The sequence below is a fragment of the Harmonia axyridis genome, chromosome 5, assembly GCF_914767665.1.
Source record: "Harmonia axyridis chromosome 5, icHarAxyr1.1, whole genome shotgun sequence".
Classification (NCBI taxonomy): Eukaryota; Metazoa; Arthropoda; class Insecta; order Coleoptera; family Coccinellidae; genus Harmonia; species Harmonia axyridis.
The window spans coordinates 30256590-30284141 of record NC_059505.1 but is presented as its reverse complement, the minus strand read 5'-3'; the positions used below and the strand labels follow the sequence as shown (position 1 = coordinate 30284141).

The 27552-nt window shown below is 35.8% G+C and overlaps 1 protein-coding gene across 2 annotated transcripts in view; it reads right to left on the bottom strand.

The window, feature by feature from the left end:
* Positions 1 to 27552, bottom strand: part of LOC123681329 (5-hydroxytryptamine receptor-like) — a 303761-nt gene that overhangs the window by 72709 nt on the left and 203500 nt on the right. For both annotated transcript variants that reach the window (XM_045619668.1, XM_045619669.1), the window contains one exon: positions 25188 to 25397. In XM_045619668.1, coding sequence (XP_045475624.1) covers positions 25188 to 25397 — 210 coding nt within the window. The remainder of the gene's footprint in view (positions 1 to 25187; positions 25398 to 27552) is intronic.

Below are 27552 nucleotides of genomic sequence, written 5' to 3'. Positions count from 1 at the left end.
TACTGTTCATTCTCAGAGATGAGATTACCCACATAACCTAGAAAGCATTCCTTTTAATTCAACAACAACACAAGAAGTTTTATCAAGGGAATCTTAAATTTCATCATTTTCCACAAAAACATTTTGACGCTAGCGAAAATGTGTTGGAGAAAGCTGTGAAAGTATAAAATGAACATATGCAGATTAAGAACCTGCCCTAAGTACGAAGATATAAAGTTTTATGTATATGAAATGGATCGTGAAGTGTTATCACCTATATTTTTGCAAAAAATAGCGCTTGAGTCATCTGAAATTGTGCCAGTTATGATGATGTAAGTCAGTTGTGTGGATAGCTTCGAAAGTTTTATAGGCCGAATGTAATGTTACGTTGAAAAAGTTGGCCTCACATACAATGGAAAAGTGTATGGAAAGCTGAATGTGATTTTTCAATTGAGAGGTATTTACAGAATATATGAAGCATCGGTATACATCTAATTCCTCTAGCTTTCCGCTTTTTCATTATGAAGTATTCTTTACGAGCTCTTTAATAAAGTATCACATAGTAGAGATTGCCATTAGAATTTTTTTTTTTGGGGTGGCAAAGGAGCTGTGAGTTAGTGTCTGAAGGTGTAATCATTGTTTCATCTCTTTATCATTTAATCATGTTCAACTGTTTTTTCGTACCTCTTATACTTACGGAGATGAACCAATGGCATACCTATCTGTATATAAAAAAACTGAGGGAAAAATAGACACCCCGTATAAATGGAGAAAAAACCTAACTGTATATGTTTACTAGTTGATCAAGAATCGTGTCGAACGCAACAAGAATTGGCAGGATCATTGGGTTGGACGCAACAAGCCATAGAACGCCAGAAAGTCTTGGGAATGATTCAGAAACAATAAAATTGGGTGCTGTACGAGTTGGAGCCAAGAGAAATTGAATGGCGTTTGTTTGCTTGTGAACAGTTGCTTGCAAGGCAAAGACGGAAGGGATTTCGGCATCGCATTTTAACCTGAGACGAAACATGGGTTCATTACGATAATCCTAAGCCCAAAAAGTCATGGAGATATCGCGGTCATGCTTCCACGTCGACGGTTCAAACGAAGATTTGCAGTTCCAAGGTCGTGCCCAGTATTTGGTGGGACCCGCTCGGCGTAGTATATTATGAGTTGTTGAAACGGACTGAAACAATCATAGGTGATCGTTATCGAACGCAATTAATTCGTTTAGGCCGAGAGCATTGAAAGACAAACGGATGCAATACAACAAGAGACATGATAAAGTTATTTTACAGCACGACAATGCTCGACCCCATGTTGAGAAAGTGGTCACGACATACTTGAAAACGTTGGGAGTGGGAAGTCCTACCGCACCCGCCGTATTCTCCAGATGTTGCTCCCTAGGACTATTACTTGTTTCGATCAATGGCATACGGCTTGGCTGAAGAGAACTTCCCGTCTTATGAAGAAGTAAAAATTTGGATCGATCCGTAGATCGCTTCAAAAGATCACCAGTTTTTTCAACGCGGGATTCGTATGCTACTCGAAAGATGTAAGAAAGTAGTGGCCAGTGAAGGACAATACTTTGAATCATAAATGTATAACCAGTGTTTTACAATAAAGCCTCAAATTTCGGAAAAAACGGCGGAAGCATGTATTCAATGAAAAAGAAACATTATAACCTTCTAATCGAATAGAATTCAATAAAATATAGCTAACTCTTCGTTTTTGGAAATATTACAGTGATCTCCTTGAAAACACGCTTATTTTAAGGAGGCAATTATAGGATCCATTTTATGAGAAAAAATATATTATAAACGAATATCGTGATATTTTTGACATACAGGGTGATTAAGTTTTTAGAAAAAATCTTATGATTCTATCTTTCAAGAATTTGCTTCAAGTCTTTAATGCATTCGCATGATTTTTCTCATAAATAAACAATGTTATTTTTTTGACAGTGACTTGCATTCTAGTGGTTTTGCAATAACTATTTTTGGAGAAAAAATGGTTATCCTCTGTTTCCTCTTGAATTAAAAATTATTTTCGGAAGAATTGAACGGAATCCTTTGCAAAAATTGGTATTTACATAAATAGTGGAAAATAGAATAACTTGTATTTATAAAAAAAAAGTAATTTTCTTCAATTTTTTAATATTTTGGGATGATTCTTTCATTAACGCTGTGGTTCCATTACTACAAATAACGAAACAAGTAAGCACTGAGTCCATTAAAAAACCATAAGTTCAAATGTGACAAGCTCATTTTTTGTCAGACTTGGAGGATAAACATTGGAGACACCACCTCGGTAGCTTAACCCTACTAGCCAACAGTGACACCACATTCAGCAACAATTGCACATAACTCTCAGCCCCAGACCCACAATTTATTTATGAGGCCATAATAATCACAATGGTACAAACTTGCCGAACGATGTTTACACTGGCAAATTCGTCATTCATGACTCGGGGCAGACGGTTCACAGCCGCAAGTAAATGAAAGCGGGACGATATAATATATCAGCCTAAATTAATGAAACCTAACACCACTGAGCTAAGTTATGAGCCGGGTTATTAGAGGATTGGTAGGGGCATTGTGTTGCTTCGGGGCCATTTTTGTTCTTTCGTGTCCGGTTTTTTAGGGTATAAATTGCTCGACGCTATCCTGCGAACCGAGCAAATTAACAAGATTTCTTCTATTTGTGTTGGATTACGTGTTCTTGTATCCGTTCGGAATTTGCATGTTAATGAGACTGCGGTCTTGCATGTCCATTGGGCTTATAGTCTGGCGGGGGTAAGAATTAAATTTAGACTAGATGGTGCAATATTCGTGGTGGGAAATGATCTTGAAAGCTTCTGCGGTGTTTGTTATTCGGGACATACATGGAAGGAAGATTGTCTTTTATGCTGCAATGGAAGATTGGTACCAGAAAAAGTGGTATGGCAGTGGAGGTGCTATATGTCAGGTAATAATTGATGTTTATTAGGTATAAGAAGATTGAATAGTTTCGATTTTCAAGAATATTTCTCAACAACATAGCGATGTTATAAGTGAAACTGAAAGGAGCCAATAAAACGCTATTTTACCTAACACGTCATCAATCAATCACTTGGATTTATAAAAGATCCATCTTATACCAAAGTATATATTTTCAAGAATGAGAGAAACTATTAACATAATGAGGTAGTCAATGCTCTCAATATGATTGAAAAAATCAAATATCTGATCGTTTATGTCGTTGCGAGGATTAGCGAATAACAATAAAGCACCCTTGAAGGACCTGTACAGTGCCTCCGCCATTTTGCAACCGCGAAGTTTTTTTTTTCTTCGGGGCCATTTTTGTTCTTTCGTGTCCGGTTTTTCAGGGTATAAATTGCTCGACGCTATCCTGCGAACCGAGAGCCGAGCAAATTAACAAGATTTCTTCTATTTGTGTCGGCTTACGTGTTCTTGTATCCGTTTGGAATTTGCATGTTAATGAGACTGCGGTCTTGCATGTCCATTGGGCTTATAGTCTGGCGGGGGTAAGAATTAAATTTAGACGGGATGGTGTAATATTCGTGGTGGGAAATGATCTTGAAAGCTTCGGCGGTGTTTGTTATTCGGGACATACATGGAAGGAAGATTGTCTTTTATGCTGCGATGGGAAATTGTCTTGGAATTTATCGAGATTGAAGTGAATTAATCTCTTTTTCTTCTGGAATTTTATCAAAGGAGCTAGATCTGCTGAATAAACTGAGCGGTCAACCAGAGGAATAGAAAATTTGTTGAATTTGACAAGAAGCATTGTCGATACACGCAATTCGTTTTCATCCATTGCTCAAACAATGTAGCCTCAAGCAACCAACAATATCTCGATCCAGACTAAACACTTCGTTCCAAAATTTTACACATATCTTTTGAAGCTTGATTTCAACCAGAAAAAGTTGTATGACAGTGGATGTGGCATATGTTATGTTATAATTGATGTTTATTAGGTATAAGAAGATTAAATAGTTTCGATTTCCAAGAATATTTCTCAACATAATAGTGATCTCATAAGTGAAACTGAAAGGAGCCAATAGAACGCTATTTTACTTAAGACGTCATCAATCAATCACTTGGATTCATAAAAGATAGATCATATGCGAAAGTATATATTTTTATGAATGAGAGAAACTTTTATCGGAATGAGCTAGTCAAGGCTCTCAATATAATTGAAAAATCAAATATCTGCTCGTAAATGTCGTGGCGAGGATCAGCGAATAACAATAGAGCCCCCTTGAAGGATTTGTACAGCGCCTCCGCCATTTTGCAACTACGAAGATTTTTTTTTTTCGGGGCCATTTTTGTTCTTTCGTGTCCGGTTTTTCAGGGTAAAAATTGCTCGACGCTATCCTGCGAACCGAGAGCAGAGCAAATTAACAAGATTTCTTCTATTTGTGTCGGATTACGTGTTCTTGTATCCGTTCGGAATTTGCATGTTAATGAGACTGCGGTCTTGCATGTCCATTGGGCTTATAGTCTGGCGGGGGTAAGAATTAAATTCAGACGAGATGGTGCAATATTCGTGGTGGGAAATGATCTTGAAAGCTTCGAACGTGTTTGTTATTCGGGACATACATGGAAGGAAGATTGTCTTTTATGCTGCGATATAAAATTGTCCTGGAATTTATTGAAATTAATGTGAATTGACCTGTTTTTCGTCGTGAATTTTATCAAAGGAGCTGGATCTACAGATAACACTACGTGGCTAAACCAGCTAAATTTGTTTGAATTCACAAAAAGCATTGTTAATACACGCCACTCGTTTTCATTTATATCTCCAACTTATTTAACCATCAATAACTCGATCCACACTTAAATATGTGTTCCGAAATTTTGACAGTCATATTTTGAAGCTTGATACTATCCTGAAACCTAACCTAACCTAACCAAAAAAGGTGTCATGGCATTGGAGGTGCTATCTCTTCGCCAGGCTAGGGAATTTTTGATCGACGTTTCAGGTAATAAATGATATGTTCTCTGGCGAATTTTCAAAATCTTTAGTTATGTTTATTGAGTACAAAAAAATCGAATAGTTTCGATTTGCATGAATATTTTCAACAAAATGAGCATCATCTAAATTGAACTCAATAACACACAATTTCAGACAAAATGTCATCAATGACTTCACTTGGATTTATAAAAGATCGATTGTTATATACGAAAGAATATATTCAAATGAATAAGAAAAACTCTAATTACAATGAGCTACAAAATGTTTCAACATGATTGGAAAGACTCAAATATCTGTTTGTAAAGTCCTTGTCAGGAAATGCGAATAATTGTTAAGCGCCCTTAAAGTATCCGGGAAGCGCATTCGCCATTTTGCAACCATGAAGGTATCTCATTTAATCATCAGCGAAGAATAGTCTTGCTCAAATTAGTCATAATTATAAGAAAAAAATTATGGATACTTACTACAGTTCATTTATTTCAGTAATGGTATGACGTCAATCGTCTCTCGCCAGGACCAGGGAATTTTTGATTGACGTTTTAGGAATAACTGATAGGTTCTCCGGAAATTTTCAAAATCCTCAGTGATGTTTATTGAGTAGAAACAGAACGATTAGTTCCGATTCGCCTGAATATTTCTTAACAAAATGGCGATTATACCAGTAAAACCCAATAAAACACAATTTCAGGCAACATGTCACCAATGACTTCACTTGGATTTATAAAAGACCGATTGTCACTTACGAAAGCATATATTTCCAGTATCAAGAAAAACTATTATTATAATGAGCTACTTAACGTTTCAACATGATTTGAATGAGTTAAATATCTGCTCGTAAAAGTCCTGGTGAGTAAACGCGAATAACTGTGATGCGCCCTTGAAGCACCTGCAAACGCATTCGCCATTTTGCAAGTGTGAAGGTATGTATATTTCATTTCATCATCAGAAGGAATACTCTTTCTTGCTCAAATAAGTTATAATTTTTGATTGAAGTTTTTGGTAATGACTCATAGGATAGCTGGAGATTTTCAAAATCCCTAGTTATGTTTATTCAGTACAAAAAGAACGAATAGTTTCGATTTGCATGAATATTTTTCAAAGAAACGAGTAAAACTCAATGAAACACAATTTTAGGTCATTTGTCATCAATGTCATCAATGAATAAGAAAAACTATTATCGCAATGAGCTACCAAAATTTTAATATGATTGAAAAAAATCAAATATCTGCTGGTGAAAGTACTGGTGAGGAAATGCGAATAACTGTAAAGCAGTCTTAAACCACTGTAAAGCGCATTCGCCATTTTGCAACTATGAAGGTATATTCCATTTCTCATCAAGAGGAGAATAATTCTGCTCAAACTAGTGATAATTATCAGAATAATGATAAAAAGTAACTGTATTTGATTTATTTCAGTAATGGTAAGACGTCAGAGTCGAAAAAAAGTATAGTTGTTTACGAACGGCCGGACAGAATAGACTCATCATCTTCATTATCATCAGTCAATACTTATTGTTTGAGACCATATACTGCTGAAAATCCTAAAAATAAATACATTCTGATGAAATCGTAAAGAGATCTGTTCGGCGAACAAGCTCTCGAAAAAGATGCACCAATAAGCTTGCAAGACTCGTAGCAGCAGAGGCTAGGTGCAATGAGAGTTCATTTTTGTAAATTTACTGCCAAAACAAAAATGTGACTTTTGATAAAATTCGGTAATAACAGACATTTTGACAAAATGACAAAATGGAGAACGCCGAGCGGTTAAAAATCGAATGACTCCCATGCATTTCCCCATTATTCAATTCCCTCATAATTGCATTTCCATCAATCGATCAGCATTTCCCGATCCAGAAACTAAAGAAACCAACTCCCCCCCTCTTTCCATCACAGTCTACCAATCATCAAATACAACCCGATTATTCTTGCCACATCTATGTCACCCCACCACTCCCACTCATCCCATTCCAAAGCCCCCCAAATAATTCATCCTGCTTCCTGCTGAACGTACATTCAGACCGCCGAGCAAACCAAACCACCTTCCAGCGCCCGCTAATGCAACAACCTAGCAGCGACATTAGATCTACAGAGCCGATGCGATTCGACCTTCGAAATGTAAATTCTCCCAGACGAGCATCGACAACAATCCTGCATTGAAATAACGTATTGATTGTAATTGGTCCAAACCTCGCATGTAATGCTCGTCTGAAATATTCATGAGCGCTCCTGCTGGGGAGCAGATTGAGCGAACTTGTTGCGGTCCGTCAGAGAGAGGGGTTTGGATTGGTGCTGATGCTGCCGTTGCAATTGCTCTGACGAATGCTCCTTTTAGTGATGCTGTTTGGGGATTAGGCTATGATCTGTATGTTTGAAATGGTTGAGAGTGAACTCGTTGAGTGGGGAGTCTTGGCTCATGGAAGTTTCAATTTGGAATGTGTTATGAAAAGTTTAGGTAGGCAGTGGCGTGCAATCTGCAGTTTTTGCGTATTCGTCATCTTACTTTTGAAGAAGACGTAGCTGTTGGAAATAATTCATGTTAAATCCTAAGAAAGCTGACTATGGATATCAAATTTTCAATTCATTCAGTTTTTGAAACATATTCAAGATGAAATGGCTATAAAATTAAAGAAACACAAAGCTTGGGCTGCGAACAATTCCATCAGATTCCCACAACTCTATGGTTTATAGATTCATAGATAAAGAAAAAGCCAAGTGCGCCCGCCAGGGGCACTGAAATGATAGAATTCAATTTCTATTTAATATGTATTATAAAAGAAATCTTACGCAATTTTGCAAAAAAAAAAATCGATTCATCAATTTGCAAATGGTTTATAAGTTTCAATTCGATCAGCTGGGTAGCTTGGAATTTTTTCAATCATTAATAACTCGAAATTGGATATGGTTTCAACTCCAAAACACAGAACCTATATTCAATATTACATATTAGCACATTTTGTTTGGGAATTATTTCGTATCGAGTATCCCAAGTTTGTTGTCTAGTGAGGGGATCTCAGAATTCCTTGAAACATGAGAGAAAAACATTCTACAAGAACTTTTTTCAGTAGAATTCATTAGTATAATCATTTCTTTCTTATCGAATTCAGTTTGAAGTTTCCATGAAAACTTGAGTTGTTTAAAATGTAAATCAGTGCAATTCTATCCTCTTATCAAACTATAAAATCATCAAAATTTCCAATTTCACACTAAAATTCAACCAAATGCTTATTTATGATAATCTGAGAATTTCAGATAACTGAAATATTCGATGGCCATCAAGGTCTACGGATTCAACACCGTTAGACACCTTTTATCTTTTGGCAAGGATTCAACCTCAGAGTAATACACATAGATAGAGGGAGCATATGTCATTTTCAGTAAGCAAAACTATCAAATTTGACATGAAACGCGCGGAAATGAAAACATATAAGTGATACGATATTCAGAGCTGTTTCTGGGTGCTATTGCGCCTGTGACAATATCTTAGACAGCGGCCACCATTACCGAAGATTTTTTTTTCATCAATTATATTTCTTATAGTATTTTTCTGTTCCTAACTTGAGTCATGTATTTTGTGATTATTTCATGCTTAGTACGCAAATTCTAGGGAAGGATGGCAATATTTTCAATGTTTCCAGCACGGGCGTAAAAATGGGGGGGTAATTATCGCCCCCCCATATTTCCAAAATATAAAATTTCAGAATTCTCGCAAAGACGAAAAACGAAAATTTTTCCATAAACAGAACCAATAATCATTTCATTTTCCTCTGAAATCGACATGGAGTACAAAATCGTACCCTTTCACGGTTTATGAGTTTCTAATCGCTTTCAAGATGAGTACTTTTACTGCACTACGAGCACATCTATGTCCGAGGTTTATTATTTTCCTTGATCTATCCGCTTTGTCGGCTTCGCCCCTTATTTGCCATCCGTGTTTTTCGCATTCGTAGTAAAATTGTAGAATCGAAAATATATCACAATCCGACAACGTAATCTGAGCATGTTGGGGACATGTAAAAATTACGTATACTCCCTCTATCTATATTTATTACTCTATGGATTCAACCCATGAAAACTTAGAAACACTCTGCATACAATTAAAAATTGGACATAGACTGTCATTTGATGTCAATTCAAATGAATTTCCGTCAATTAGAGACTGAGTAACATCAATATTTGAAGTTCTTGTATAGATTTTATGTCAATGATAGTCTCAAATATTCTCGATTGAATGATAACCTATTGAATGAAAAAAACTGTAAAATTCATGTTTGAAACGGAAATTGTAAATCCAATAAAACTGTAATACTCCATTAGCTGTACTGCAAAAGTAAATTGAATTAATTCATCGTTTCATTCCATTTGTTTGTATCTGGATGTTTGTTTTTCATAAAGTTCATTTGAACTCGATATTGGGTTTGACTTGCAATGAAAATTTATGGATTCGTTTTATAATAAAATACCTTTTCTCACCTTATACTCAAAACAAACTTAATCTATTATGGAGTGAAATTAAAAAAAAAATTCCAATGAGAGATTCAATATTAATAAAAAAAATAAATATATTTTGAGATGAATCAATTGACGTTTATTTTATTGTAAAGAGGAGGGTATGCCATTAACGATGGAAAACGATATCAGTCAAATGGCAGCCACAGCTACGGTTGCAGCACAATATCCTTTTCATGAATGTTCCCATGACCAAATCGTACTTTTGCGGCTGTATTTCCTCGATAACTTCACGAATTCCATCTTTAATATCTTAAATCTATTGTGGAGCATTAGTATAGACTTTACCGACCATGTCTGAAGTTGTTAAATCACAAGATCTTGGTGTCCAATTGTGATTACCTCTTCGAGAATTAACACGTTCAGGAAACTTTCCTTGGAAAATGGCGATTGTTTCGTTGCTGTTTTTTTCTGTATGAAACGTAGCGCCGTTTTCGAAAATAAACGTCGTCAACAGCCTTAAGACCTGTCCTTTGCATTTGCATACTATGTGTTCGGCTGTTTCTACTTCCTTTTCACTGAGCCTGTAGATCTCATCTGCAGTCCCACCATTACCGGAAGCTCAGCTCTTAGTAGCTTCGCTTTTTGTTATAGGTCGGTGAAAATATGATACTATATAATTTCTTTGCCTGAGCAAGATCCATAGTATTGCTCCAAAGGGTTTTTCTATTGTCCACTTCTATTGTTGGACTACTGACTTGTATTGGTATTTTCTGAGCCCACAGAAGGGCTCAGGACCAACAGGTGTTAACCTTGATGCCCTTTCCGCAAGTTGATCGGCTTTTTTATTTATTTCAATACCACAATACCCCGGTACCCATAGTAGAGTTACATTATTGCCTCTGGCCAGTTGCTTGCTGTATGGTATCACGCCACTCCCATGTCAGAAGAGACCCCTGCTATATGATTCAAGGGACCTCAGAATGGCCTGGCTGTACGTTATGATGTGAATACATGCCCCTATGAAACCTGAAATATATATAATCGGGATCATAACGTCGTTCGACGTTGTACGATGCCTTTTCACCACCCCTTTCTATTATACCATTGTTCTTCTCTTAAATCCCTGGAACTCATGGCTTTCATAATACCCTCATTACAATATTTCTTTGGTCGTCCTCACTTTCGACGTTGAGTGGGGATCCACTCCAGCACTTTTTTTGGAAGTCTCTGGTCGTCCATTCTCTGTGTGTCCATACCAGATCAGTTGTTTTGCTTCTCCATCTTCATATAGCGTTCCTCCCACTCCCATTTATCTTTGGATCTCCTCGTTTCTGATCTTTCCCTTGAATACTTCAATAAAAGTCAATAACTAGATATAATTAGGAATTTGAAGGTAAAAAGTGTAAAACTGGAAACGAAAAAGGCAAATACTTAGATCTACTTGAAAATTCGTACAGATTAACTGAAAGACCAATTCTTTACTTATTCCCATAATGAACTAATCAAATCTGTAGTAAGTTCTATAATTATAATTAATTAATTATAATAATTATAAACTATAATAGAAATAATGAATTTCCGTATATCATCTGCAGAATTTCTCTAGCCATATCAGCACATTGTTTTTGCTCCTCTCTGACCCAGTCACGTTCAACCTCGTATGTTTTCCAACATAATACATTACAAAACTAGAAAAAGTTCCACATAAACAGGAAACCTAATAATGATCCCATTTGTGCGATAAAAAACCCGCAATGAAGTTCCAGTCCCGGTCGCCTCTGAATAGAAATGATTTGGTTTGGAAAAAAGGTCCATCCTTGGCCGAAACTCGGATCCGAAATCGTAGACTTTTAGACATTTCTGTGAGAGACGTGTCCAGGAATATTAAATTCTCGAAACCACAAATGTGTGGTATGAGAGCGTGTATGTGAAAGGAGATCCGTTCTGTTTTGTGGGAAGTTTTTTTCTGGGGTTAAATAAATCGCAATCATTCTGCTCAGCCTTTTCGGCGTTTCGAGTTTATATTCTGAAGTCCGGAAAGTTACAGTTATATTGAAGAAACACAATGATTTTTATCACTTTCTTGGAATAACTTTCTTTATAACGAAAAATAGCATATTATATAACAGTGTATACACTTAAAAACTTTGAAGAATTTGTAAATTTTTCAATGAAAATATAAATTTCATCGGAAATAGACCGATCTGAATTCAAAGTGTTCCTTAGAACATAAATAAGAGGAATGGAAATCGCCTTGTAACTGATGCATTTGTTTTAATACCAACATTCGTCACTCCTTGTCTGACGGGACACTATAGCAGTAGCGTAACATAATTTGATTAATTTCGAAATTATCAAATCAAAAATAGTTTACAATGTGATTTATTCATGAAAATTCTTTCGTGTTTCAAAAGAGACAATGTTTTTCTCAGTTTGATGATTAAGCTATTGTGAAGTCATGAAAAATGGGTTACTGAAAAAGCATTCAACAATCAAATCAGTATTCTCCACGCCTATGGCTCGCACACACAAACTGCTAGCTCGATTGTGATTGGCGACACTAAACTTCCATCTCTGTTGTATTCGGGATCGAGCACAAATGTTTACTTTCCGTTCCTTCTATCTATATTCTTAGAAATGTTCTGTTTTCATTATTTGTTGCCAATGTCTAATAGCATACTTCGTTACCTAATAAGTCCCAGGTCTGGCGCATAGATGGCACCGTCAGTACTAGAACACTTTTTTTCTCTTTAGTACCAAAATACGTATCCATATTTCGGAACATGGAGTTCAGTTTGGATCAAGTTATTCAAGCTTAAAGTGGCGCTTTCATTTTTGTTATATGAAAATTTTATGAAAAAATGTTTCGTGTAATGATAAAACACTGTTTTTTGATGGGATGCAAGCAACAACTTGATAGATTTTATTAGGACTCTTATCTGCTCCATCGACAATCATTGAAAACAGGTATGCTACTTCAAACATTGTCGAAAAACCACTAAGGTATGATGCTTAACGCTCTGGTCGCCCGGATTTCACAAATATTTCAGAAAACATAAAAAACGAAATCATTTTAAGCTATTGTCAGATAACAATGGAGTTAAGGTATGAGAAGGGAGTATACAGGGTTAGAACTATTTGTAAGGAACACTACAGTTAATACAGTTAGCACAAAAAACCGTTACGACAAAACTACAACAAACAAAAAGTGTAGTACTGAACTAGAGTTTTTTTTTAATTTTTCTAAACTACCAGTGGTTCACAAAAAAATTATTCTGGAATCAAGAAGCAGACACCCTTCCTCCAGAAGAAAATCACCCTGTAGATTTGCATTCAAAATTGAAAATTACGATATCACATGATGAAAGGAAATTGGAATATCTATGGCTATTCTTGTTGAATATCTTGTGATGGGAAGGTGCTATGAGAGAAAAATTTGAACTTTAACACCTGTATTAAAAAACAAAGATTTTGCGAACTCATGTTATAGGACTTTTTTTCTTGAAATGATCCGAGAAATCTGTCATTTTCATTTGCCTCTCCAATTTAGGAACGCTCTGAAGATATATTCAATTCAGAACTGATGTCTTCACAAATAATTTGCAATTCGAATTAAACACAGTAAATTGTATAGACAATTTTTCTATGCGAATTACTCAGTTCAATTCTTTGATAACTACAGTATTGGAATTTTGTGACGAGAATGATACAGAAAACCGAAAACAACGGGTTAGTGTATACCGATGACGAATGCAAAAAGTAGTGCATTAAAAGTACTCATCTTGAAAGCGCTAATAAACTCATATTCGTAAAAGGGTCGGATTTTTCACTAACGTGTCGATTTCAAATGAAAGTAAAACTATTATTGGTTCATTTTATGGGGAAATTGTCGTTCTTCGTCTTTGCGAGATCTCTGAAATTTGAAAATCTTGGGGGGTAATTACCCCCAGTACTCCCCTATTTCCACGCCCTTGGTTATTATAAACACATTTAAGTTGCATGAAACTTTGGAGAAAGTTAATCTAGACATTGTTTCCTAACATTCTGGTGATACATTCACATTTACCTTAATGACTTATGGAATAAACTCTACCCGATCAACAAAGCGTCCTTGAAGAATTCTCGATCCATCCTATACACAAACACAATGGAACATCTCGACGAAATTCCCCGCAAACTCAAATGATACCTTCCAAAGTCATCTCCAACAACCCATATTTCTTCGGGGAAAATTCAATAATAAGAACGTGACACATATCACCTATAATTTATCACCGGAGGATCAGCACAACCTCAAGCGTTATTCTGCTGCCTTTTAGCGATTCCTTCAAATCAGTTTCAAAACATGCGATGCAGGAAATTGACGTGACGTGAGTGTATCTTAACAAATCTCTTTTCCAGACACCACCTGCTTCCATTCATCATGTCTCCAAAGCGAGCACGTATTCTACCCTCAGAACGCGATTGTATCGAACGACTTTGAGGGAAGTTAATTTATTAGATTGGACTTGTGAGAAAACACTACTAGAACTTTTGAAAATTCGGCAAATTGAGTTTTATTGATCGCGGGAGGATTGGTGGGATTATAGCACTCTCGTTTGAATTGTTTCATTTCAACTTGAATACGATGAGGACTAATCGAAGATTCGGTGGTTAAAGATTGTGGTTAAAGGTGTAAATCTTTGGTAACTATGGCAGTTTGTGGTCTGTTCATCCTTGTTTTCGTTTGATGGAAGCGTTTTTGGAATGTGTAATTTGTAAGCATTCAATTACTCAATTCATTGAAGCCTCAGAATATAGATTGAAGGACCTGAAAGTGAACATTTGTACTCGATCCCGAACACAAGATAGATGGAAGTTCAGTGTCACTAATCTCAATCGAGCTAGCCGATTGTGTGTGCGAGCCATAGGCGTGGAGAATCCTGATCTGATTATTGAATGTTTTATCAGGAATCCTCTTTTTATAACTTCACGATAGCTAAATCATTAAACTTAGAAAAACATTGTAAACTATTTTTGAGTATGAAGCATTTCGCAATTAATCAAATTATGTTACGCTACTGCTATAGTGTCTCGTCAGACAAGGAATGACGAATATTGCCATCAAAACAAATGCATTAGTTACAAGGCGATTTTCATTCCTCTTATTAAAGATCTGAGATTGAAGCTAATCGATAATAAAACTTTCTGTTCATGAACCAGAAATAATTCTCAATATTTCTATTTTCGCATCCAGTGTGAGCCATGACTAACTCCAACATTTCAAATATTAATTTAAAAGTAACAGTATTTTTTGGCATGTACGCTGAGGGCGTCAATGCATGATTTGCATAAACCAATTAGGGAACGGAATGTTGTCACGTGCATCCATTTCCTTATGGATTAGAGAACCTGGTTTGGCCAACTTTATAGGAAACGGAAAAATGCTCCTGGGATATTGAACTCCACCTATCTCTCCATCGTTTGTATGTTCTTCGAAATGGTCGTCAACTTGCTGGTTTTCCATCCTGAAGATTTGGCTGGCCACTCTATAGAGCCTCTCCTTCCATTCCAACATCCAGGAAATATTCTAACCAAAAACGCCCTAATAGGGTGTGCATAATGTGGATATGCCTTGTCTTGTTGGAATATCAAGTGGTCTTCATGGTAACGAACATAAATTTCAATGTGGAAAGGCTAACGAAGGAATTGTTCATAAAACAAGAAAAAATAATAAGGCATACCCTCAAGGAGAAGTACTGACTGGACAAGTGTTTCGGGCAAACGGCCCTCATCAGTACGACAAAGTGTTAGGATGAGCAACACTTGAAGGAAACAACAAACAAACGGAGTTAACAACAGAAGCCATCTGTCCATTTGTGGTTTCAGCATGAAGATCCATTGGGTTTTCGGGCACCATGTGGAAAGCTATAGTTACCTGCGTGGCATCCGAATCCAGGAACAATAATAATGTGGAAAGGCTTACGAGGGGATTGTTCATTAACCAAGGAAAGAGAATAAGGACATACTCTCAAGGAGAAGTGCTTACACATTGTTCCTGGACTCGGATGTCACGCAGGTAGCTATAGCTTCCCACATGGTGATGTTGGTTGTTGCCTGAAAACCCATTTGCTGAAACAACAAATGGACGGCTGAATTCAGTTGTTCACTCCGTTTGTTTGTTGCTTCGAGTGTTGCTCATCTCAACACTTCATCGCACTGATGAGGGTCGAAAGCCCGAAACACGTGTCTTCGGTTAGCACTACTCCTTGAAGGTGTCCAAATTTCCAATTTCTACTGATTCTAAATAAACAAATTCATTAAATAATTCCAAATTAGTTTCTCCTGTGAGGATAACGTCGGAAAATACTAGTCAAACAAACTGTGCCCAAAAATACGGACCAAGAAAGTGAATTTTTGAGGAGTTTGAGTTTGGACTTGGTGAGAAACAAGTGGATTGAGATCTGACCAAAAACGACAATTATGACGTTTCACAACCGAATTAAAAAAAATTAAGACTCATTAAAAAAGAGCAGACACTGAAAAGAAAATCTCATCAGCATCTATTCTCGTAGTCATAATTTCAAAAAATTTCTGTCACATACCAAAATCATCTTCATTCAATTGGTGTACCAAATTCATTTCTTAGGGATGGAATTTAGTATGTTTCAAGATTCAGCGGATAATGATTCTAGTATTATAGGTAACACTAGGCAATTTCAAACGGAATTTGATGTTATCTGTTGGTAAACTGTTATCTAATTTAATTCCTTGACACTCATAATTATCTTTGAGCAGTAGCATTGTTGGATCTTATTTTCATTGATTAGGTGAATAAAAAGTGATTTCTCAACTTCAAATTCTCAATATCTCGGAAACGAATAAATTTACACTTATACAATTGATATATCATTTATTCCTTTCTTTGCCGATTCCTATTCTGAAACCATACTCATCTTCTTCCAATTTCTTATATTCTCCTCCACCAGAAGGGGGTTTTGAGCTTGAATTCTGATCTGAAATTTTTTTTTGGCCTAATTTTGTATAGAATGTATAGAATCAATTAATTCTTGTGGTTTGATATTAGAAAGAATACCTTGAATATGAATATTCAAGAATATGTGTTATCACTTGCCATATATTGCCATTTGAAATTTTAGTGGTGGCGGTAAGAGCTCCGAGGGATGAAATGTATTTCTGAAGAATTTCATCGCGAACGATGTCCCATTCAAAAATAATATAATTCGAACCTGCCGACCCATAGAGAGTCTGTTCCGTTTTCAATAGCCCAATGTGTATAATTCGGAATTTTGAGCAGGATATGATCACCAACGATGAGGTTTGACTCACTGTCCATAAATTTAATTATGTCCGATCAGAGCCTAGATCCAACTATAATTTATTCTCGATTAATTTGATGATTGACACCCTCCCGTCCTCTCATCATACCACCATATTTACTATGGTAAGGGAAAGGGGGTACCGAATATTAACGTATCAATCGATAATGAATTAGTAGGATTCAGGCTCTGACCATTAACACGGTAACTCCGAAAAAAAAACAATATAACTTGAAATTAAAGAAATATTATTCCTAACCTACAGATAAGGTAGAAATTAAAGTTTGCATCAAGAAAGAAAATCATAATCTCAATCGAGCTTCAGAAATTGGGGATCACAATACTAGAAACAGCAGTAACTCAACTATTCAAAAAAAGATTCAATATTCAATAAACAATATGATGCTCAAAGCAAAATTGAACTGACTAGGTTTAAATTTTGTTTGATATGTAAAATTGTTTTTCGGATGTTCATGCTGAATTTCAGGAGACTCCTATCATCAAAAATCCTCATCTAGATGAAATAACCGACACAAATTGATGGAATAATAAAACTCCATTCAACGGTATGAAATATTCCTTTATTTTGATGGGAAAATCTCTATAAAACAACACTTACCCACCTCTTGAAATATTAAAACAAAGAAGAACAATAACACTTAAAACAGGATTAGAACGATTTATAATCTGGATCACTGAACTCATCACTTGAAGAGCTATAACACCTTCTCCTGGATATTCCTGGACTTGGGGAATGCATCGCTGAGTACCTCTTCCTCAGGATGTGAAGCAGTTCACAAGGTGCACTCCTTTTCTCTGGCAAAGACCTGGTGCCGACAGGCTTGAGCAACACCTTCTCCAAATCCCAAAATGTTGAACCACTTTGACATTTGGACAAATCTACTTCTAAATTCGGGGGTAATGGAGGTGGTATAGGTATGTTGAACACAGTATTATCATCAGAGTATTCTTCCGATTCATCCATGTTACACATCTTGCGGCATCGTTTACAGCAATACTCCTTACCGTTGTTTGTTGTGATTTCAGGCGATTCAACACGTTTTTGATGAGAATTGAGGCGATTTAACTTAACGATATGTTCACTGACGACTATTCTGTACGAGGGGAAGAGTTCTTTTGGTAGACGCATCAGCAACTTAGCCATGGAGCTACGTTTGGTGAGATCTATCAGAAAATCGAGGAGAAACATCGTGATACTTTCTATTGCTGACATTATGACAGTATTATTTTGGCTACTGTCATTATTTTGACAGAATAACGTAGAAATGAGATTCCTCGATGAGAGTTTCATTGAGTGTGTAATTCAAAACCAAATCAAGTGAAAATTTTTTCATTTATCTTTGAGTTAATATATGGATTCTGGCAAACATAAATGCTCTGGATTTCATGAGTTGACCAGGTCTTCTGGATCCTTTGGATATTTTTGCTATCATGCAGGACTTCAGAGAAACCAGTGGAGGGATAAACTAATGAGAAGGATGAAGGTAAGGAACAATATGGATTATAATAATAAGTATTTATCAATTCTTCTAGGTCTCCCAGGTTCTAATTCATGCAATTTTAGAGCTTGCATGAATTAGGATATTCTGTTGTGTTCTGTGTAAACTTTGTTACTGTATCTCATCGTTATTTCAAGCACATTACTGTTAATTTCTCACCTAAATGAGTAGAGTTGGTCGGTTCCCCGTAATTTGACCTTACAATAGTTGAAGATAGAAGAAAAATTATAGTTTTTATTCAAATAGATGATAAGGTTTATATACATTCAGGTACAGTTAGTTGAATTTACAGGAAAATTAAAATAAAAAACGTGTTCTAGGAAATTGAGTTTTGAAGGGTTATCATAATATGGTTGAGCATTAGCACTACCAAAGATCGCAAAACTTTGGTAAGGCAGTGTATGTTTGAAAGAGGAGACAATGTTATTGTATTTCAATTACTCTTTTTAGGTTTTCGCATGTTTGGTATTGCTATTTACAGGAATGGTTAGAAATTCTGTTTATGTATTTTGTTATAGTTCATGTTCCTGGTAATTAATCCTACTATTTTATTTTGAAATCATTGTAATTCTCAGCATAGCGGTGTATAAGAGTTTGTTGTTTTTATTATTAAATTTCATTTTCTCTTCAATGGAGGATATACAGATTTTAGCGATGCATAGGCTTTGCAGACTAAGTTTTCGATGTGTTCGTGGAAGTTTAGTCTACTGTCTAATTGAATAACAAAATATTTAACAGAATTTTTATATACATATACATATAATATATGCCTATCATTATTGGGGTAAATATCTTTTTTGTGGTGTATTTACGGGTGAATATGATTTGTTCCATTTTGCTTCCATCCAAGGTTATTTTCCATTTCTTATAAAATTTTTGAATTTGTGGTAAGTGTTTCATGGAATAGTTGCGTCATCCGCAAATAGTGCAATTTTGATGTTAGGGTATTCTGGGAAATCATTAATGAAAATGTTAAAAAGTATGGAACCAAGCACTTAGTTTTGGAGAACAGCTGCTGCGATGTTTTTTGATTGGGAGAGTGTATTCTGGACCAAAAATGCTCTGTTTTTTTAAAGGGAGTGTAAAAGCTTGATCAGGAATGGGAGAATTTTTGAAGTTTGATCAATTTACACCATATGAAATGCCGTTTCTATGTCTAGAAGAAGCATCACCGTGTTTTTCGATTTGTTGAAATTTGTTATTATATGTGATGTGTTATGTTTTTTCTTGAAGTCAAATTCATAGGCATATTTGATTTTTTCAAAGATTTATTAAGTTCATTCAAGACAAATTTCGTTGCAAGTTTGCTAATAGTTGATAATAGACTGATTCGTCTATAGCTTGTGGGTAGTCTATGATTCTTTCCTTTTTTGGTAAAGGTAGTACAAGCCCATATTAGCGCATAAGGATGGCATTGATAATACAGATTAGTTGGACGATAGCTTCTTTAGGTGGGTTTTTGCGTAATCTATCAGGCGTAGGTGGTCCTCGCCCTATTGGACCAACCACATGTATCACTAAATTCTTAAATTGATGAATTTATCAGATTCTGCAACCTCAAAAACAAACTAGGAGTTACATGAGGATGACAAATGTCGGGAGCCGAAAATCTTTTGGAATTTTCTTCTATGGGGCCCTTCAAAATGTTGAGTGTGCAGTAACCCAATGTTTTCAAGCATTCGAATAACTCTCACATTCAATACCGTTCCATACCTCCGTCTTCCAACTTTTATCTGGATATCGCTCTTAAGAGACCAATACCTTCCCAATTTTGCGAAAATTTCCGGCTGTAGCACATTTTCGATCCTATTGTGTTCCATTATCCTCTGTTTTATTATTGCCGGCGTACGTAAAACGTTTCTTTTTCTAGAATTGTTGGCCGGGTTGTAGGCTTCGAATTTATTGGGATACACACTGCTCGAATAATATCGAGCACTGTGCGTTCTCCTCGTAATATTGGAGATTCGGCTGTATCTAAATCGTTGTCCACTCTTTTGTTTTCCGAGGGGCTGTGTTTATACGAGGAGAAATTGTATTGCATAGAATTTACTCAGGAATATTTGAGCTTTGCTAGAATAAATATCAGTCTTTTCAAATTGCATGGTATATCTGTAGTAATGGTAAATACAAACCAAGTCTTTTGCAATGAAATCAGATTTTGAAGGAATGTTTTGTTGCGGGAAAGATTCGTAAAGTGAGTATTGTGAAAAATTGGTATTTTCTACCTCCGAATAGTCGACTTCTCTGAGCTTATAATAGTTATTTACAAGTGCAGAAGGCTTCGATTTTCTCCCACGAGTTCAAAATTCTAAAATGAGGCTGAGTGGCGAGTGGCGAGTTTTGAATGAACGAGGGCGAAGCCGTCGCTAGCCAAATTGCTGCTCTAACAGAAGTCAACACTGCAGAATAGAAAACTCAATATAGGGTAATCGGGGTCTTCTACCGAGGGATGAAAAATTGAAGGCAGCTTTGAAAAATTTCGATTATAACATGTAGGGTTCTTTTATATCGTTGTCTAGGGGTTTATATAAAAAGGCCGCCGGAACTTAACTATGGTTTATTTAATAATAATAATAATAATAATAATAATTTATTGCCATCAATTTTACATGGTTCGTCAATACAGCAATATTAAAATTGAAAACTGAAAAATTCCTCCACTGAATAAAATTCATTTGCAATCAAGAGCCGATTGATTACCTTCCTGAAAGCTCGCTCTGATAAATTCTTCATATCGTTGGGTATCTTGTTGAACATTTTAGCACTCCAGTAATAAGCAGCAGAATTCTGAGTGTTTTTCCTTCTATGCAAAGGAGTTCTTAGATCATCTCTATGACGTGTGTTGATCATGTGATAAGTCCCATTTTTACGCAAGTTGGCGCCACCACGTTGTATGTACAGCAGACACTCTCTGATATAAAGTGATGGAAAGGTGAGTATCCCATATTTTTTAAAAACAGTTCTACAAGAATCTCTACTACCCATTTCATGCATGATACGCATCGCTTTCTTTTGCAATATGAAAACTCTCACAGCATCTGAGGCATTTCCCCACAGTAGAATTCCATACAGCAGGACACTCTGAAAATTGGCAAAGTATGCTGTTCTACACATCTCGTAAGTACCACATTTCCTCAGCTCACGAAACAAATACAGAGATTCAGCAAGTCTATCACAAATATAGTCTATATGTGCAGCCCAATTCAATCTATTGTCTAGGACCACACCCAAGAATTTGGCACTAGCTTGGCTCTGTTTACCACCATATTCTAACTTCACAGTTTTATCTGCATTCAGCTTGAGCGAATTGGCAGCAAACCATGTTTTCACCTCTTCTATGGCTAGTTCTGTTCTGGGGGAAAGTTCATCTTTATTTTTAGATTTCACAATGATGGATGTGTCATCACAGTACAAGCACAAGCAGTTACAATGTTTGATTGTGATGTCATTGATGTATATAATAAAAAGTATCGGTCCAAGTACGGATCCCTGGGGTACACCATATTCCACTGCATGTTCCGTAGACGAGACACCATTCAAAAATACTTTTTGGGACCTATTTTTCAAATAGGACTCCAGCAATCTGAGTACAGTTCCTCTAAACCCATGAGCATATAGTTTTTTAAGCAAGATTGTATGAGAGACTGAATCAAACGCTTTGCTCAAGTCAAAGTTGAGCATCTGCATATATTCGCCATTATCCATTCCGTCTATGACCTCATTTATAGCATTCATGAGGGCTGTAGTGGTACTCATTTACACTTTGTACAATTCAACGTCAATTGAATGTACAGCCACTGAACTTTCGTCTATTGTCTATCGAAGCTATTTTATTCCGTCTAACTGTTAATAGTCTAATTATCGAATTATTCGCGTTGATCCGTCTATATCTAACGTCGAATTATCTTACTCGCTGCGTCTACTATTTTACGTCGAATCATTTGCGTCTATCACGTCGAATTCTTTAACCTTTCCCGTCTAATCTGTAACGTCGAATCCTAACTATGTCCGTCTACTATCTTACGTCGAATTCCACCCTCGTTCATCTGTATCGTACTTCAGTCTCTGTTTTTAGTCTCAAGTACCTCTTCCCCTTACGTCTCCCTATATCGATAAATCTGCATGGTGCAACATTTTAGGGTCGATCGTGTAGTTCTCGTTCCGTAAAGTCAGTAGCGTATCATTCAGTCGGGTGTTAAGAATTTGGATCCCACAAACATATGGATGAAATATTGATTAACAAAAAACAGCAATTTCAAACCTGAGAAAAATTAAATTTATTAATGCATAGATTTACGGAAAACTGTTCATAAATGCCATCTACTCTAGGTTACTGACATTGTAGGTATTAGACAGTGTCGAAAACATGCTTGAAAAATAAAAACTCTCCCTTCGTGCTGTCGGGAAAATATTCGAGTATTTGACAAGCACTCGGAACATAGCTACTGAGTACCATTCATAATGATGGTTTTTGATGTTGTATTTGCCTGTATTCCCCTTTCTCGTTTCTGAATGAATTACATTCGTATTCGGTTATTAAAATTACTACACACGCGTTTTTGTTGATTGAGGTGAAAATTTCACCTACCCTCTGGTGACGGTCCTGAATGTAAGAATGAGCTAGTACGAGTATTAATATTATTATGTCCGATGAATTCATATTGAAATAAATGTAATATTTACATGAATAGAGTACAGAGGTTTTTGCATCGGAAAATGTTGGTTTGCAAAACTGTTTTCTTGGTCACAAATTTGTCTTATATTGAATTAATCCGTGACAGAGGAGTTCCGTGTACCAACATCATATTGAAATAAATATTCATGAAATTTGAGTGAAACTGATATATTCCCACACGATTTAGCTCTACCAGTTATAGTAGAAAGAATGGATTTACCACCGAATAAGAGAAAAAAAATAGTGTCTAAAAAATGTTATGTTGTGTCTATAAAACAGAAACATCAGTTTGCGAAAGTGTAAGATAACATTTTAGAATATGAACCGAAGCCCTCAAAGCTATTTGGAACGCGCAAAAAAAGTAATCAAATTAAGTTGCTACATTTTGACTGGATATTAGAATGAGAATATTTACATATAAATGTTCCAAATTCAATTCCACAAAACACCCTCAGAATTAACTGAAATGCGTTGGTGGCTAGACCTTCATAGCAAAAACTACGAAGTCTCTTTTTTTTGGGTGCTCAGATATCTGGTAAGAATGAATGTGGTTTTCGTAATTTAGTGTTTCAAAAAAGAATTTCACAGAAATTTTTCACTGAATGAGAATATTCACATCCGGGTTTTGAAGAGCTGATTAACACAGAAACCAATTAGGCAGACGGCTAATATATTGTTGAGTAGTACCTCAGTGGCTTAAAGGGTGATCATTTATTTTGATTAAACCATTCTGTCAGCTGATACATTTTTATTTAAAAGTTTGTTACTCCTTCATCATATATCAAAGGAATTTCAGAACCACTGCCAACCTTCAAGTTGAAAAATGTTTCATCAGTGCTTTAAATAATAATTGTTGTTCTAAATGCTAAAAAATAATTGCTGTAAATTCTGTTTGAATGAATTAGAGAGTTATAGAATATTCAAGCAGAATAGAGAAAAAAATGGAAGAAATCACCGCAGTGAATTCAAAAGCTCCTAAACCTTTGCTTATTCCATATAGTAATAATCATAGATAGAGGGAGTATACGCAATTTTTACATGTCCCCAACATGGTTAGATTACGCTGTCGGATAGTGATATATTTCCAAATCCACAATTTTACTATATAGTTATGAATGTATATTAAATTGAATAAAATATATTTATTTCTGTGATTCTTGATTGAATATGTAAATTTGAATATTTGGAATCTGATATTGTTCCTAATTGCCTTATTTATAGTATGCTGAAATCTATTATTTTCTGTATCTACCAGCTGAAATCCAAGGTTTCGCAATTATTGCTCTCCTAGTGTCATGCGTTGCTTCACTTAGTTTGTTTTTTGAATATCTGATATATTTAGGTATTCATTTCGATATATTTAGAGTTAATGGGAAACATTGATTCACTAAGGAACCTAAGAAGTGCGTTCTTTGAGGAGAAACTCGCGAATTGGCTGGAATATCGTATCACTGATAAGTTTTTCTCTAATCCTGTGGTTATTCCGTTCATTCTTCCACATATTGTAGAACAAAATCGTGCGAGAAGATATCAGAAACGCACAGTTCTCATGGTAATATTTTATTATTATATGTTGGTACTCCGAACTTTCCACTACGGCTTTATCTGTCAATTCATCAATTTGCCTCAAAGAAAATCAGTTCTGCCAACCAACATATTTTAATGCAAAAATCACTAAATGATATTTATGGAAATATTTCATTAATTTCAATAAATATGCAATGAATTAGAGAAAATAATGTATAATACTCGTACAGAAGGCTCATTCTACCACTCGTTCATTCCAAAACTCGCCACTTCGTGGCTCGTTTTCGAATTTTGAACTCGTGGAAGAATATCAATGCCTTCTGCACTTGTACTTATTATAAATTACTATTATTTCCGCGCGCTTATGTTGAATTTGATAGTTCATGTTGAGGACAAAATTTGCTCACTGGAAATGACATATGCTCCCTTTATTTATGTTTATTACTCTAGGGCTCATTCATGCATATAGGATACACCTTCATTTTTATGGTCCTCAATGAGTACATGGAAGAACGAGCGCTCAAAAGCTTATTACTCCGATTAAATGCTTACTCAATTTTTCTCATTACACGATTTCGTACATTCCACTGTTCTAGATCCGACACGTTCTCGGCCACTTTTTTCTCGGATCGCTTCGATCCCCGAACAATCAAAGTACCTCGGGATATCCCTGAAGAACACCCCATCAATTAATCATGCCTCAAGTTTAATGCTCAGCAAGATCCGAAACTCCACTTACCGATGATGGTGACCAGAATCATAAGGCCGAGGAAAACAGACAGGAATCCGAGCAGGATGATGTCAGCCAGGGGTTCCTCGACGTAAAAGTCGAGCGAAGATTTATTGGTTAGATTCCCCGTAGTTCCATTATCCACCACCAGGCAGGGTGGCGAGCAGTTGTTGAAGCCTTCGAGAGTTGAGTTCTCGGGAGTGAGAAACCGGTAAAGAACTGGAAAAGAATAAACGACAACATGAGCAGAGGCGGATGTTTCAGGGGGGAAGGGGTTTAGGATGCAAGTCGACCCCTGATAAGATATTTTCTGCTGATATACTGATTTTGAAAATGATATTCGAAATTTTCCTGACATATTTATTACATAAATTTCATTAACAACTGCCATATAATGTCATCTACAACTGCTGTTTGTTGATAATTATTTGACACTCATCTTTACTTTAGAGTACAACCGTACTCTAATTTTTTTTTCGATTCATTATTCAACTAGTGTGGTAATGCTACAATAGAATCAAATTCGAAATAGACAATTTGAAATGAAATACGTTCGAAATAAGGATATATTTCTCATCTATTTTGAACAAAAAATTATTAGAGTTATATAAATTGATGCCAGTTGCTTGCTAGCATGCCTAACACTTAACTACATATGAGGAAAAACGTTAATTGTGGATGTTGTTGAATTGATATCTTCAGATGAAAAGGCAATATTTTTCCCTGTAAGGAAGACATCTTTATTAACACCTAAATTTTTCATGTTTTTGTTTTCACTAGAAGTTTCAATGACTGAAATAAATTTCACGGTTAAGAAAGATTACTACCATGTGTTTTTTCGCTTATCAGTCAAAAGTTGGTACCCATTCATTTTTACTCTGGCACTCCTGCGATGACCAAACTTTGTACGTTGTACAGAGTTGTACATGCACTTCATCCTCTTAATTTTTTCGAAGAAGATAAGTGGAGATTAGTATTGTATAACAACGAAATTATAATTTTACCTCTTTTGTAATGATTTTCAATTGACTTTTTCACGAATATTTCAAAAATATTTCAGTGCTTCGTGCAAAGTACATATCATCAATTTTTTTGCGAAAAACAGAAAGTTATCAATTCAATTCTTTTTTTTTTATTCTTGAATTAAGAATATTTACTTTTTTCCATGTAGATTATTGCTTAGGGAAATTATGTGAGAACCCAATAAAAACGGTGATTTGTAAAAAGAAATATACCTTATTTCGTTTTGAAGAAAGCAGTTTTGGTGTTCGCTCTTAACCGAGATTTCATATTGCTTGAGTTACTTGACAACACTGAGGATTTACATCTGGTAGTACACTTGAATGGACCACAAATAAGATTATTGTATGAACTATAAGCATATGAAAGCCAACTATAATTTTATACGAGATTATGGAGTCTCATCATTGGTTAAAATAGGAAATGCGTGCTGTGTACACTCACTTTTTATTTTCTTTCTTTACGAAGCATAAAATTAGAGGGCTGCACCAAATGACTGCCGATTATTTTTTTCACAAGATTATAGTTTTACGTCTTCTGTAATAATGAAGTAACCAACATTTTTTTTTCCATTCGCAAATTGATATTATTGTCATTGTACAAGGTAGATTATTGTTTAGAGAAATTATATAAAACCCCTATAAAAATCAATGTGTTGTAATGGAGAAATCTATATATGTAGGCTTGGTTAATCGATCGTCTAGAAGTATGATTCGATTATCTGGCTTTTCGTCTTTTCCTCCGTGACTTTGTTCGGGTGAAGTAATAATCAAACTCTTTTAATTATAAACATCTATTTACAAAGCCACACTTACAGTACAAACACAGTTTATACGGTACTGAATTTCGTCTTTAACTGGTTTGTTAATTACTCGAGTCGTCTTAGATATTTCACGTCTTTGTCTTATTACAACTTTCGGTCGTCTCGTCTTTGATTTTTTCGCGACTCGTCTCAATCTAGTCCGTGAACCGTCTTTTCGTCTTACGTCTTAAGTTTCCACCAACAGAACTTAATCTTACTTCGACTTAGACCGAACTTGAACTTTACCCGTCGTCGACTTAATTTGAACTTTACCCGTCTTCGACTTAATTTGAACTGTCTCTCTACTCCAACTTACTTCATCCCCTGACCGCACCTTACCCCGTCCACTCTGATTATCCTTCCCTCCTTCCGGCTTAGTCACACCCTTAGGGAAAGTACCATCCTCTAGTCCAATGAGAATTTTACCGTACCGCCCACAAAGATCTTCGCGGATTCCTGGAAATCGAATATTCTCGAAGGACTAGTACCTGACACACAGATATAACACATCTGGTACAACCGTCTTGTTCTCGAACTTTCCCAACCCCCCAA